This window comes from Eumetopias jubatus, unplaced genomic scaffold, assembly GCF_037043125.1.
Source record: "Eumetopias jubatus isolate StellerSeaLion01/CBP00866 unplaced genomic scaffold, mEumJub1_p1.0 scaffold_4, whole genome shotgun sequence".
NCBI classification, from domain to species: Eukaryota; Metazoa; Chordata; class Mammalia; order Carnivora; family Otariidae; genus Eumetopias; species Eumetopias jubatus.
This window is the reverse complement of record NW_028274810.1, coordinates 176,930,978-176,943,773: the sequence shown is the minus strand read 5'-3', so window position 1 is coordinate 176,943,773 and position 12,796 is coordinate 176,930,978. Positions and strand designations below refer to the sequence as shown.

General features: G+C 39.4%; 1 protein-coding gene across 4 annotated transcripts in view; it reads right to left on the bottom strand.

Annotated features, from left to right (window-relative positions):
• The window catches only part of ASPH (aspartate beta-hydroxylase), a 212,714-nt gene that overhangs the window by 45,415 nt on the left and 154,503 nt on the right, over nt 1-12,796 (bottom strand). For all 4 annotated transcript variants that reach the window (XR_015768103.1, XM_088022826.1, XM_088022829.1 and 1 more), the window contains 3 exons: nt 8,081-8,179; nt 5,935-6,024; nt 877-1,014 (listed from right to left, as the gene is read on the bottom strand). Coding sequence is in view for 3 of the 4 variants with exons in the window: in XM_088022826.1 (XP_087878952.1) it covers nt 877-1,014; nt 5,935-6,024; nt 8,081-8,179 (327 nt within the window). In the remaining variant the exon portion in view is untranslated. The remainder of the gene's footprint in view (nt 1-876; nt 1,015-5,934; nt 6,025-8,080; nt 8,180-12,796) is intronic.

Sequence of the window (12,796 nt, the reverse complement as noted above, 5' to 3'; positions counted from 1 at the left end):
TTGAAGGATTCTGCAAGATCAAAACTATTTCCTTTTTAATATAAGGATGTTATTTGCCCTTTTCATACTCAATCTTTCATGGTGTACAATGGATTTTCCAGACGCTACTTGACAAATGACACTATCACCACTCTAATGGACGTATACGTGAAGTAGATATGAGAACCCTCTTATCCTGTATTAAGCCAGACATCACAGAGATTTGTAAAAATATAAAACCATTCCATTTTTCTTACTACATTTTTTTGTTTTGAAAATAAAGTTATTTTTTAACTTATAAGATTTACTTATTTATTGTGAGAGAGAGAGAAGACAAGCAGGGGGAGGGGCAGAGGGAGAGAGAGAATCTCCAGTAGACTCCCCGTTGAGCACAGATCCCAACGTGGGGCTCAATCTCACGAGCCTGAGATCACGACCCAAGCCGAGACCAAGAGTTGGATGCCTAACCAACTGGGCCAGCCAGGCACCCCTAAAGTTATTTTTTAAGTTATTTATATTAACACGCAATGAGGTTTTTGTTATTTTTAAAGAATTCATAAATATTACTTTTTCTTTTAGTTTTAATTTCTAAAAATCATATTGATAGACATAGCCCCCCCCCATCAAACACACAGACTCCTTGGGGTGCTCCCTATTTTTTAGAGTGTAAAGGGGTCCTAAAGTCAAAATGTTTGCAAATTGCTCTTCAAGAAAACTTCCTTTCTTCACCATCTAAACTGAACTTTTGGCTAATGGGATGAAAAGATTCTTTTTGCAAATGTCGCTGGATGTAAAATCTATCTCCTCCCTGACATTCCTCTCTGTGGTAAGCATTATCTGATTTTGAGTAGGAAAAAGACAACGATTCGTGAGGATGAAGTCTAAGTTAGCACTCACCTTCACTAATTCTGTGTAGCCTGTTTCTCTTGGGGTCCACCACGGCTGGGCTTTCAGTCCATGCACGTTGTACAGAGAGCGCTGCCATACAGATGCAAAATGGCCCCTCTTGTGCCCAAGCTCGTACCACTTATATGCCTGAAAGAACAGAAAGCTTGAACTATGTACACGGGAAGCATTTCTATTAATTAAAAATAGAGAATCACTTTTGTAACATTTAAAGAAAGAGTGTGCTAGTCAGATGCCCAAATTTGTTAGACTGGTGAAAATACCATTATTTGACTGGGTTTCTGATAATGACATATTATTCTTATAAGTGCATGTCTGCATTTTATTTTCCCTCTGAGGCTTTATGCTCTCCTAATGCGGATTTGTGCTGCACTCATTTTGGTCTTCCTCGGAGCGTCCAGCACAGCGTCAAGGACTTCTTTGTCAAGTGGATAAATAATCTAAGAAACCATAATGGATTTTATCTTTTAGCTTTCATTTCTCAAGTTCTACTCTTATGTTTCCTTTAAAAGGAAAGGATTTTAATAATTTCTTCAAAGACATTTGCATTTACTGAATAGGATTGTGAAAAGGAAAAGTGACTTCTTCTCACACATACCTTCTTCCCATGTCTGCATTTCAGAAGTCGGTCCCGAGGTAACAGAGTATAAATCCTCCATTAAATTAAATAGACAGAAAGGAAATATCATTCTGATTTGGCAATAAATATAGCAATAGCCCATATTAGACTTTTTAAAGGGGAATTTTGGTTCCTTTTTGTTTTTGTTTTTTTTTCTGCCACGAGGGATAACATTTGTGGCTTTAGGCTAGTTGTAACACGATACGACTCGCCTCCAAGACTAGCCTTTTCAGGGACAGCTGGCTGCAGAGTATGCTGCTCCATATGTCTCCTTCCAGTGACACCCTCACCATATGCTCCCTAGGGGCCCTCCCCACAAGGTTCTTGCACCGCACATGCTCACTCCATTGTCTTCAGGTTGGACGACACTCCAGTGCTGTCCTTAATAGTATCGCCCTCATGCCTCTAAGTCTGAGCTAATGATGACGTTTTGAAGAGTGATTTCAAATACACACTTTGATCAATTAAACACAGGCATTTAATATCAGGTGGATTAAGAACATATTCAAAAGAGTATCTTCATAAAACTCCAGATATACTTTATTTTTATTATTATTTTTCTTAAGGATTTATTTATTTCAGAGAGAGAGAGAGTGGGCATGGAGGGGAGGGGGAGAGGGAGAGGGAGACAATCTCAAGCAGACTCCCTGCTGAGCGTGGAGCCTGATACAGGGCTCCATCTCACAACCCCAAAACCATGACCTGAGCTGAAACCAAGAGTCGGGCGCCCAAATGACTGAGCCATCTGGGCACCCCCCCAGATATACATTAAATGTAAAAAATATTACCTTTTAAAAGTCTTAAAATTCTTAGGTCAAAATTTCCTTCATTAGAAAAGTCAAGTGTGATAACAATACCACTTTGTATTTTCAGTAACACTTTCCAGTTTGTTACTCACTTTTCCATGTGCAATCACATTTGATCTAATAATCTCAAATATGTCCATTTTTACAAATGTTGAAACTGAGTTTTATAAAGGCTAAATTATCTTGAACTATAACCCAGGGCTCTGGCAACTTATTCCACTCTCCTCCTATCTTTGTGTCATTAAAAAAGAAAAAAACTATCAAAAGTGATATTCTTATTTATCTTTCTCAATAATATCTCAAATCAAGAACGTATCCACTAATCATTCTTCTATGTTTTCCTTGAAATACATGTAAGTTGTAGCCATAAAGGAGTTTCTTAAAAAGCCAGAAACTTAAAATGGCTAATCATTGTCTGATTTAAAAAAAGTAATAATAACATTTTACTTCTGAAATTTATTTGACTTTTTAAGTTATTTCTGTCCAATTTAAATTTAGGATTTTATTTCCTATACCTTTCAGGGTTAAAGTGAACAACAATATTAATTATCACAGGTGATTTTTTTTGAATGCTTGAGTCAGCAGCAATTCATTTTATGGACCAGGCACACAGTCGGAAGTGAGGAAAAAAAATACTATAGGAAAACCAAACCAGCAAAGCTCATAGCTCTAGTTTAGGAGTCAGAAGCCAGAATGTAGCCCTGGACCTAATATTCACCATGCTGGATGCCTGGGCAAGTCACTTTGCTTACAGTGCCGTGTTTAAACTATCTATAAGGTCTTTTCTCACACTCAAAGTCAGTCCAGGAGGACCCTTCATTTTGTAGCCCCCTGCTATTCAACTTTTAAAGACACAAAACCGTGACAATGATATGTCGGGAATTTTAAGAAATTGTCTTCAATTATATAGAGGACCCAATAAAATCAGTCAGATTGCTTTCTTACAGTACAAATCGCTAGAACATCAATGATCAAGTTAGAATCTTCTGAAAATTCTCTTTACTATTTCCCTTTTATGCCTCTAATCAAGGATATGAAAATAAACAGAAAGATCACCTGGGGATCCCTTCTTACATGTGTTTTATATCAACGTCTTCTATGCTTCAAATTACCGCCAGGTGTGGGTTACACACACACACACACACACACACACACACACACACACACACACACTCTCACTCACTCACTACACAGAAATAATAATGTCCAAAGAACAGTCTCCACACAGAAGAGCCCAGGCCCTGTGTGTCAGGTGTGGCCTCAGCTGGAGCCTGTCCCACCTGGAGCGCAGGAACGGTGGGGCACACGAGACACACTTGTGGTGACAACGGCTGGCTGCCGCTAGACTGTGGAGACCATGAGTGCCATCCCCTGGACATACGACTTTATGTATAGTTTGCACCGTAGGGTTTCTGAACACACGATGGCCTGAAAGAAAGTTAAGACTCAAACAAGAAACAACAGCTGAGCTTGTCCAGCCATGCCTGAGGGTGGATGGTGACAAAGGGCCACACTGAGCGAGCAGGCGGGAAGGTGGGATGGGAGCCAGAGGCTGAGGAAGCCCATTTCCCCGAACCTGGTTCTGACTTCACTGGAGAGAAGGGGGCAATATCATCAAATGAGAGACGGAGCCCAGGAAGAACAACGGTTTAGGGGAAGACAAGGGAGCCGTCCTCTCGTGTGGGGACACTAAGCAGGCAGCAGACATGGGAATCTGGACTTGGAGTAGGAGACGAGTTGTGGGTTTGCAGGTTCTAGAAATCCCAGGAGCAGCTGCAGCTGAACTGCTGCAAGACCATCATGGTGTGTCTCCCTCCCTCTTCCTGTCCATTTGAAACACACCTGTTAGGAAAATCTTCTGCAAAAACAATTTCATTGTCAGCCTCTGCAGCACAGAGGCTGTGGGTTTGCCTTTCTTTTGGTGCCTCAGCAGAGCCCCATGAATCGGAACACGAAAGATGGCTGCTTCCCGGTTCGCAAACTCAGAGCGTGACTGTCCGTTCACAGACTCAATAGCCGAGATTGAGAATATCTGGACATGGGGCTCCTATAAGCTTATTTTTGTTCTCCTGTAAGGATGAATCCTTGTGAATTTTTTAAATTCAAGAACTGTGATGTCCTTTGCATATTAACAATAATAAGCTGATAGAACAGTCCCCTAGGTTCAAATCCCAAGCCCCTGACAAATGTTTAGTAGTGGATTCTTTGCCCTTGAAGGGCTGTTTTCATCTAAGATGTGAGAATAAATTGCAGACTTGTTTTATCTGTCTTTGCCCTGGACCCTAAGATGTTCAAAGATAAATTAATTAGTGACAATTACATTTACAACAATCAGACATGAACATTTATGCAGTGTTAGATACCACAGCAAAATCTTTCTTATCCTTGTCACTCAAAGGAGGTACCAGGCATTTATATCTAAAACATGAAGGAACACAAAAATGAGAACTAATCAGCAAGTTATTTTCCCTTCTTCACTTCTAATACTTCATTTTATTCCAGTTGACTGACTAATAGGTTAGAGGGGAAAGGGACAGATGCACAGTAATGTATAAAGAAAACAGTGTCAATCATCCAAATCTCTCTTACCCCAAATTGGTTCATGTGTCTTGCTGGCAATTACCCCATCACAAACCCCCCTGCTCTTATGAACCCTCACTTGTCCAGATGGTTCCATGTTCTTATTAATTTTAGAAACCTGAAGTTGTTATCTTGCTGACTGCATTTTACAACATATATGGAAGGCAATGGTTACAAAGATTCAGTGTCTCACTTCACCCCTTTATCCAGGTCTGTAAGGAGAGCCCAGCTTAGAGCCCTGTGATGATGTAAGAGAAAAGGTAGGCTTCACTCCCCACCAACAATGACGGTGATCATGACAATTTGGGAACTTCAGTACACGGATGTCATGATTAATAATAATCTAATGTTATGTTTAAAGAAGTTGACATGGTACTCAGAAAAAAAAAAAGCAATAATCACAAAGAAAACACATAACTTGCTTTAGCTAGTACATTTTCCATGTCAGTACCTGTCATTACTAGAGCTACAGGTATTCATCTGAAACTTGGTATTAAATACCAGAAGGTAATTTACATAATTAACCACTGGGTTCAGTGCTTGCTTAGGACTCAGCTGAACAAAGACTGCATTCTAAAAATCACTACTTTTTAAATTCCAAAAATAAAATAAAAACAAATCTAGGCATACTGTTAAAATATTTTTAAAATATTTAAGCAACTTCAGAGATATCTTTTCATTTCATAATTTTAAAAATAATTTTTCAGGGCAATGCCTATCTCTTTATGCGCCCAGACCCGCACGTGTGCACACACACACACACACACACTCACACACATACATATACACATACTAAGGGAGAGGCTGCTCTTATGATTACTCAGCTAGTTTCTTGAAAGAAACTATAATTATAGGTCAAAAATCCCAAAAACTCTAGGCTTGTAGGAGTTGTTGGGCTGCCAAATAGTTAAACAGTTTCAATCACCACCTTCAAAGTGTATGCTCAAAATATTTTTTCAAGTATAAATTTCTCCTAGAGTTACCTGCCTCCCTCCTGCAACTCTACCCTTTGTTAAGAGAACAAAAAATTCACAAGTTCATTACCTCTTTGTTCCCAACCCGCTGCATGGCATCCCCCAGGTGGAAGTAAAACCTCCCATCATCAGTGCCAGGATCCCCAGATTCTATTCCTTCCTGTAAAAAGGACAGTGTTCATATTTAATGAAAAAAATTAAATACTAGCTTTAATTCATCAATTTACTTCATCTTTATATACCATACAAAAATCTAAGGCCCAGAAAAATTCATCTCAATTTAAAGTTTGGCAATTAGGTTACTGGTCAACATTTAGAATGCAAACGCAAAAAGAGGTGATAAAGCTAAATTTAATAATACATTTATCATTAGTTAACAATGTAAAAGCCCAGAAAATTAGTATGTGAATCATCTCTGCAGATCACTACCCCAGAGAATTTCTTGACTGGGTATCTATCCCATTTAATTTGCTCTCCAAATCTGGAGGCTTTTTATTCCTGAACTAAAATATTTAGTTGTTCATAAGATGTTTGAAGTGATAGAGATCCAAGTGAAAATAATATTTCTTTCTACTAGAAACACATGTATCTTCACCTTTTAATGAGATCTTTTACAAAACTTACAATAGGATTAAAGCCAGCTGGACTCTTTGAAAATGTAGTTGTTATTAAACAAATCCTATGCTAAAACATTTAGCTGATTTCTACCCCATCTCCCACATACAGACTGAATTGAGATGTATATAAACAACAAAAAAGAGAGTGAGAGAAAAAATATTAAAGCAAGAGAATGAATTTAGAAAAGCAAAAGAAGGACAAAGGTAAAAAAAAAAATCTAAATGTCAAGAAATTCTTTCTAAAACTCTGCATTTTCAGGGCTCTTCATCAGAAATCCATTATCTTCACTGGGGAGAAATTTTATTTGCATAATGTTGGAAAGTAGCAGCAAGAAACAGGAATAGCATCACTCAGGAGAGGAGAGCCGCAATCAGGGACTGACAGGTTAACTAACAGACCCAGCTCTCTGTTTCCCCATCTCTGAAGCAGGGAGAGCACTATTAGTCCCTTATTATGTCAAAGGAAATGTAAGGGGAACACTTTCAATCAGAGAAACCCATATGCCCAGAGGGTCCTGGCAGGGAATGTAAAGGTTTAGAGATGCCCGGTGACAGCTGAGACAGACTGGGGGGGTGGGGTGCAGGCCACCTCAAGGGGACAACATTGCTCTTCTCCTGTGCTGGGATGTGGGCCAGATGTGATCTTTCAAGAGAAATCAGAAATTTGCATGATTATACAAAACGCTTAGATTCTTAACTAAAGTAAGCAATTAAAATTGTTTTTAATAGAACTGTGCTGGCCAAATAAAATATGCAAGCTATTTGCAATCAGTGGGTTGCTATTTGAGATCTCTGATTTAAGTCATGTGAAAGAAAGAGATCATGGAAGTGTGATGTATACTACTTAAAAAAAAAAAAGCTCTCAAGTAGTCCATCATCTACCTGTCTAATACGGTAGCTGCTAGGTACACGTCACTATTTAGATTAAAATGAAAGCTAGAAACCCAGTTCCTCAATCATATTAGCCACATTTCAGGTGCCCAGAGGCACACGTGGCCAGTGGCTACTACCATATTGAAGCATACAAATAAAGGTCATTTTCACTGTGACAGAAAGTTCTGTTGAACAGCCCTTAGCTAGAACAAGTGTGATTCTGGTGCATCTGCAAGGATTCGCAACTAGATATACAAGATAAAAAAAGACAGCATATTTTAATCTGAATATTTTGAGCTATCACATTTTTTAGGGTTTGACCTATTCAGGCAACATTTATTACTGTAGTTCATGTGGGTTGTCATGAGTCCTGTTCAAACTAGACTGAATGTATAATTAAACTGTAAAAGGAACATTTAATGCATTGCCTATATTTTATATTAGTAATTTTGGTCTACCTTTCCCATTTAAATAAAAACTAATAACTACAGTTTTACGAATTTCTTCAGAACGTTCCTTTCCAAATAATCTCTGCTCATATGGTTGGCATTTCCACATCCAACACTCTCAATCACTGCCTATGAATGTCATGGTCAGAGGGTGTACATTTTGAAGATGAAAAGACTCAGCAGTGCATGCCAATCAATTGACAATGCATAATCAAGGGAGTCCAAATGATTCAAAGGAATCGGAAGATGAAAAAAGAGGAAGGGCAGGGACAGTTACCTTTAAATAGGGAATACTCTCAGCAATTTTGTTCTGCGCCTTCAGGATAAAGCCATAATGCACTTTAGCAAAGCCGTCGTTCGGTGTCACATTCAGAACCTAAACTCAAAGGAAACAGAAAACTATTGTAACTGACTACAAATTCTACAAATGGCTGTCAAAGCAAATTTTAATTAGCTTTGCTGTGCTTGGAGCAGATTATGATGTCACAGCTTAAAACACTAGTGTTTTGTTTCATTGCGATATTGGGTTTAAATGCTCCCATTTCTCGTCAACTCAAAATGCTTGCACATCTATACATCAGTTTTTCGAGAAGGAAGAAATGAATGAAAAGGCAATGACCATGAAAGCACTGATTGAACAGTGCAAATCAGCAACGCATCTGTCAACCTTTATATGACCTCAACATTTTGTTAGTGATCAGGGTAAAAAACGGCTTTAAATTTGCTGTATTTAAAGTCAACTCTGAAGGGTTATCATATATTTCTTTATATGCATACTTTACACATTGCCTTAAAATAAGAGCAAATTTAGATTTGCATTTGTAATATACCAAGATCCATTCATTTAACAATAATTTCTTGAACGCCCAGACCATTTTAAGGACCGAGGATAAAGTGTTGAGCAAATCCAATATTCTGTGATAAAACCCAAGTAAATATTTAATATAAGTCAAATCACTGTTTATTATCATATGCATTTATTATGATTAAAGATAAATTATGCAGAATGCCTTTAAATTAAATATTAGCAGTAAGAAATCAAAACAACAACATTCAACTTGTGAAGCTGCACAGACAAACTAATGCATGGAACAAAAGTGAGAGATAAAGAAGATTTGAGTAGAGTGAATATACAGATGGATATCCTGAATCTCCTGTGGCTTCTCTTCATCCTTCAGCCTGAGTGGGACAGGGGAGTTGCGCCCACCATGGGCTCCTTACACAGGACCAAGTACTCAGGAGAGGGGACCCCCTCCCCTTGAAGAGCTTTTCAGTTTTTATGTGGTCCTGTACCTCATCCATTCACAAATCCAGTCAACGTTATCTTCCAAATATATTCAGAATCATGCACCTACCACCATATTCACCACTGCCACCCTGGTTCCCATTTGGTTACCTCTCCCCTATGCTCTCACACAAGCCTCCTAACTGTGGACCTTCTGCACCCCCACAGTCCTGCTATCCTGTAGCCCATTCTCCACAGTGGACCCTGAATGAGCTCACTAAATCCTCAGTCAGACCCTATCCCTCCCCTGTTCAGAACCCAGATGGGTTCCATTTCAATCAGAGCAAAAGACCAAGTTCTAGGGACAGTCCTCTGGGCCTCCTTTGAGCTGGGCCTCTCTACCTCTCTGGCCTCCTCTCCTAAGCGCCACCCCTCCCCCCCCAGCTACCCTGAGGCGCCCTGGATTCCTTGCTGCTGCACAGCAAGTCAAAGGCACCCCTGCCTCAGGACCTTTGCATGGGCATACTCCTTTGCCTCAAACACTCTTCTCCCAGATATCCAAATGGCTCACTCCTTCACCGTCATGAAGTCTTCGCTCAGAGGTCACCATCTTGGTGAAGCCAACCCCCAACCGTTTCATATAGAACAGAACCAATCCCCTGTGTACTAGTCACTCTTTTGACTTCTTTATCCTGATTCCTTTTCTTCATAGTGCTCATCACCATTTGACTTATTATCCTTTTATTTTTCCCACTAAGATGTAAGCTGTGCAGGGATTTTGTCTATTGCACTCACTGCTGATCCCCCAGTGCTTAGTACGGTGCCCAGCACATGGCAGGTCATCAAGAAAGCTATAGTAACTGAATGGTTGAGTGCATGCTGGGCTTTCCTCCTAACCAGATTTCTGAAAGCACAGACTCTCCTTCTTCTTCACCTTCCAAGCACCTGTTAACTGAGCTCGATGCTGAGCCAAAGCACAATAAATACTTCTGGAACTGAACTGAATTGAGGCCAATCATGTTTCTGCCAGCGAAACTATGAGGGGTCTATTGCAATGATTGCAGCTACACAGATGACAATCATCCTCTCAAGTAATTAACAAATGTATTCATTTGCCAGACATTTTAGAATACACAGAGCTCTTCTAGGGTCTGGACATATAAACATAAATGAGATACACTCTCTTTTCTCAAGGGATGTCTCAGTCAAGGGAGGAAGGCAGATTCACAAGCAGACAACAGGGTAAGTGTAGCCATGGCAATAGGCACAAGGCATGCAGGGGGTAGGGAGGGGGAGCACCCAGCTCACTCTAGGGTTGGTGTGGCAAAAGCAAGGTCTGAGAGGCGTTTAGGGATAAGCAGGAGTTCACCAAGCAAAGGGAAGATGGGGGACCCTGGGGGAGGAGGCATTCAAGGCACAGGACAAAGTGAGTAAAAAAGAATAATGGACCAGGAACAGCAAAAGGGAATGAGACCAGAAAAAGGGGCCAGGAGGCAAATCACAAAAGGTCCTGTGCTTATCACAGTTTACACTGTGTAGATGCACAATGAATGTGTGGCTTGTATTATCTAGTGGTAATCTACAAAGCCACCTGACATGACAAGTGGCTTTATAAAATTTCTAAGAAAATCAAACTGAGATTAATATTAATAATATTATATAGATTTTGTCTCTCTAAACACACACACAGCAGAGACAATGACAAAAAACTGGTATAGCTGACATTTCTGCTTTCAGGACAAATTCTTTGCATGACACAGCACCAGCAAAAAACCAAAAATCATATAATCACAAATAGTATTGCGTATAAATATTATCAAAATATCAATTTTTTTTTACCACACGATCCAGTAATTTCACTACTGGGTACTACTGGGTATCTAACCCAAAGAAAATGAAAACACTAATTCAAAAAGATATATGCCCCCCTATGTTTACTGCAGCCTTATTTACAGTAGCCAAACTATGGAAGCAGCCCAAGTGTCCACTGATAGAGGAATGCATAAAGAAGATATGGCATACATACACAATGGAACACTACTCAGCCATGAAAAAGAATAAGAATGAGATCTTGTCATTTGTGACAACATGGATGGACCTAGACGGTATTAAGTGACGTTAGACAGAGAAAGACAAACACCGATTTCACTTACATGTTGAATCTGAAAAACAAAACAAACAAACAAACAAAAAAAGCCGAAACAGCCCCATAAATACACAGAACAGACTGGTGGCTGCCACAGGGGACAGGGCTACGGAGATGGGCAAGATAGGCAAAGGCGAGTGTGAGGTAAGGCTCCCATTATGGGATGAATAAGTCACCTGGATGAAAGGGACAGCATCGGGAATAGAGTCAGTGGCATTGTAACGGTGTTGTACGGTGAAAGGTGGTAGCTACACTGGGAGTGAGCACAGCGTCCCGTATCAAGGTGCTGAATCACTATGTTGTACATCTGAAACTAGTGTCACATTGTGTGTCGATTATACCTCGATAAAAAAATGTATAAAGCTATATGCACATGTATGTTCACCACAGCATTGTTTATTACAACAAAATAATCAGAAATAACTTATCCAAAAATAGTGGTTTACTTAGTGATGATACAGCCCTAAGATCAATGCTTGGAAGCTGCCAAAAATTATGTTCTAGAAGCATTTTTATTCGCTTATAAAAATTCTTGTGATGATATGATTCATATATACTAATTTAATTGAAAAAGACAAGTGTTCTGTGCATGGAAGAGACTAGAAGGACACATACCACATGTTTATCATGGTAGTCTGTACGTGAGAATGAGGCTGCAGATGATGTCTGCCTTTTGTGCTAATCTGTTTCCCTTGTTGTCTGCATTAAGTTTCTCTTAAATTTTGTAGTCAGAAGAGGGAATTTTAAAAAGTTTAAATCAATAAATAAAAGAAAGTTTTTAGTGACTAGGTTTTTTTTTTGCCATTAAATGAAATTTAAAAGTATTTAAAATACTTCCTTTCATCTTAAAACTTATTTTGGGGGCATGTACCTGTTATAATGTATAGCACACATTACTATATAATGTATATCCTATATTATTACATAAACATAATACATAAATACTTAAACATACATATCGCAGGTATTTGCTGGAGTATGTTTTACTGGAAGGGTAGGCAGCCGAACGTGTTTGAAGACCACTGCTGTGGGCGGGGGGAGCCAGTGAGGAGTCGAAGCCGAGTGTGGGATAGTCAGATTTGCGTTTTATGTTGGTGAAGGCTGGAGGACAGCAAGCCTGCCCAGGATAAATCTACCCTAGTTTAGGCAAGAGATGATGAGTGCTGGGGTTAAAAAGGGAGGAGATTTGGAAGATATTCAGAAGGGAAAATGAATAGAAATTTGTAATTTGGTATCAGGCTGAAACTCCATGAGGGCACAGCATATGTTTATTTCCTTAACTACCATTTCCCAAGCTACTGTGTGTGTGAGTTTCAATAAACACGTGTGGACTAACAGAATGGATATAAGTGAGGAGTGAGTGGAGGGAAAAGTAGGAAAATGCTTGACTCTAGACCATGGGTGGCTTGGGTCACTCGTCCTGCTGCTAATGCAAAGGAGCACCTCCAGAACTGCAGGTGTCAGCAATCTGCATCAAACCATCGTAAAGCAATCTTGCTGAAACTTAGAGCAGCAAAACAAACAGACAAACAAAAAACCCGGGAAGAGAACCAACAGTGATTTTTATTTATTTATTTAGAAAGATTTATTTCTTTTACAGAGAGAGAGAGTGAGAGAGAGTG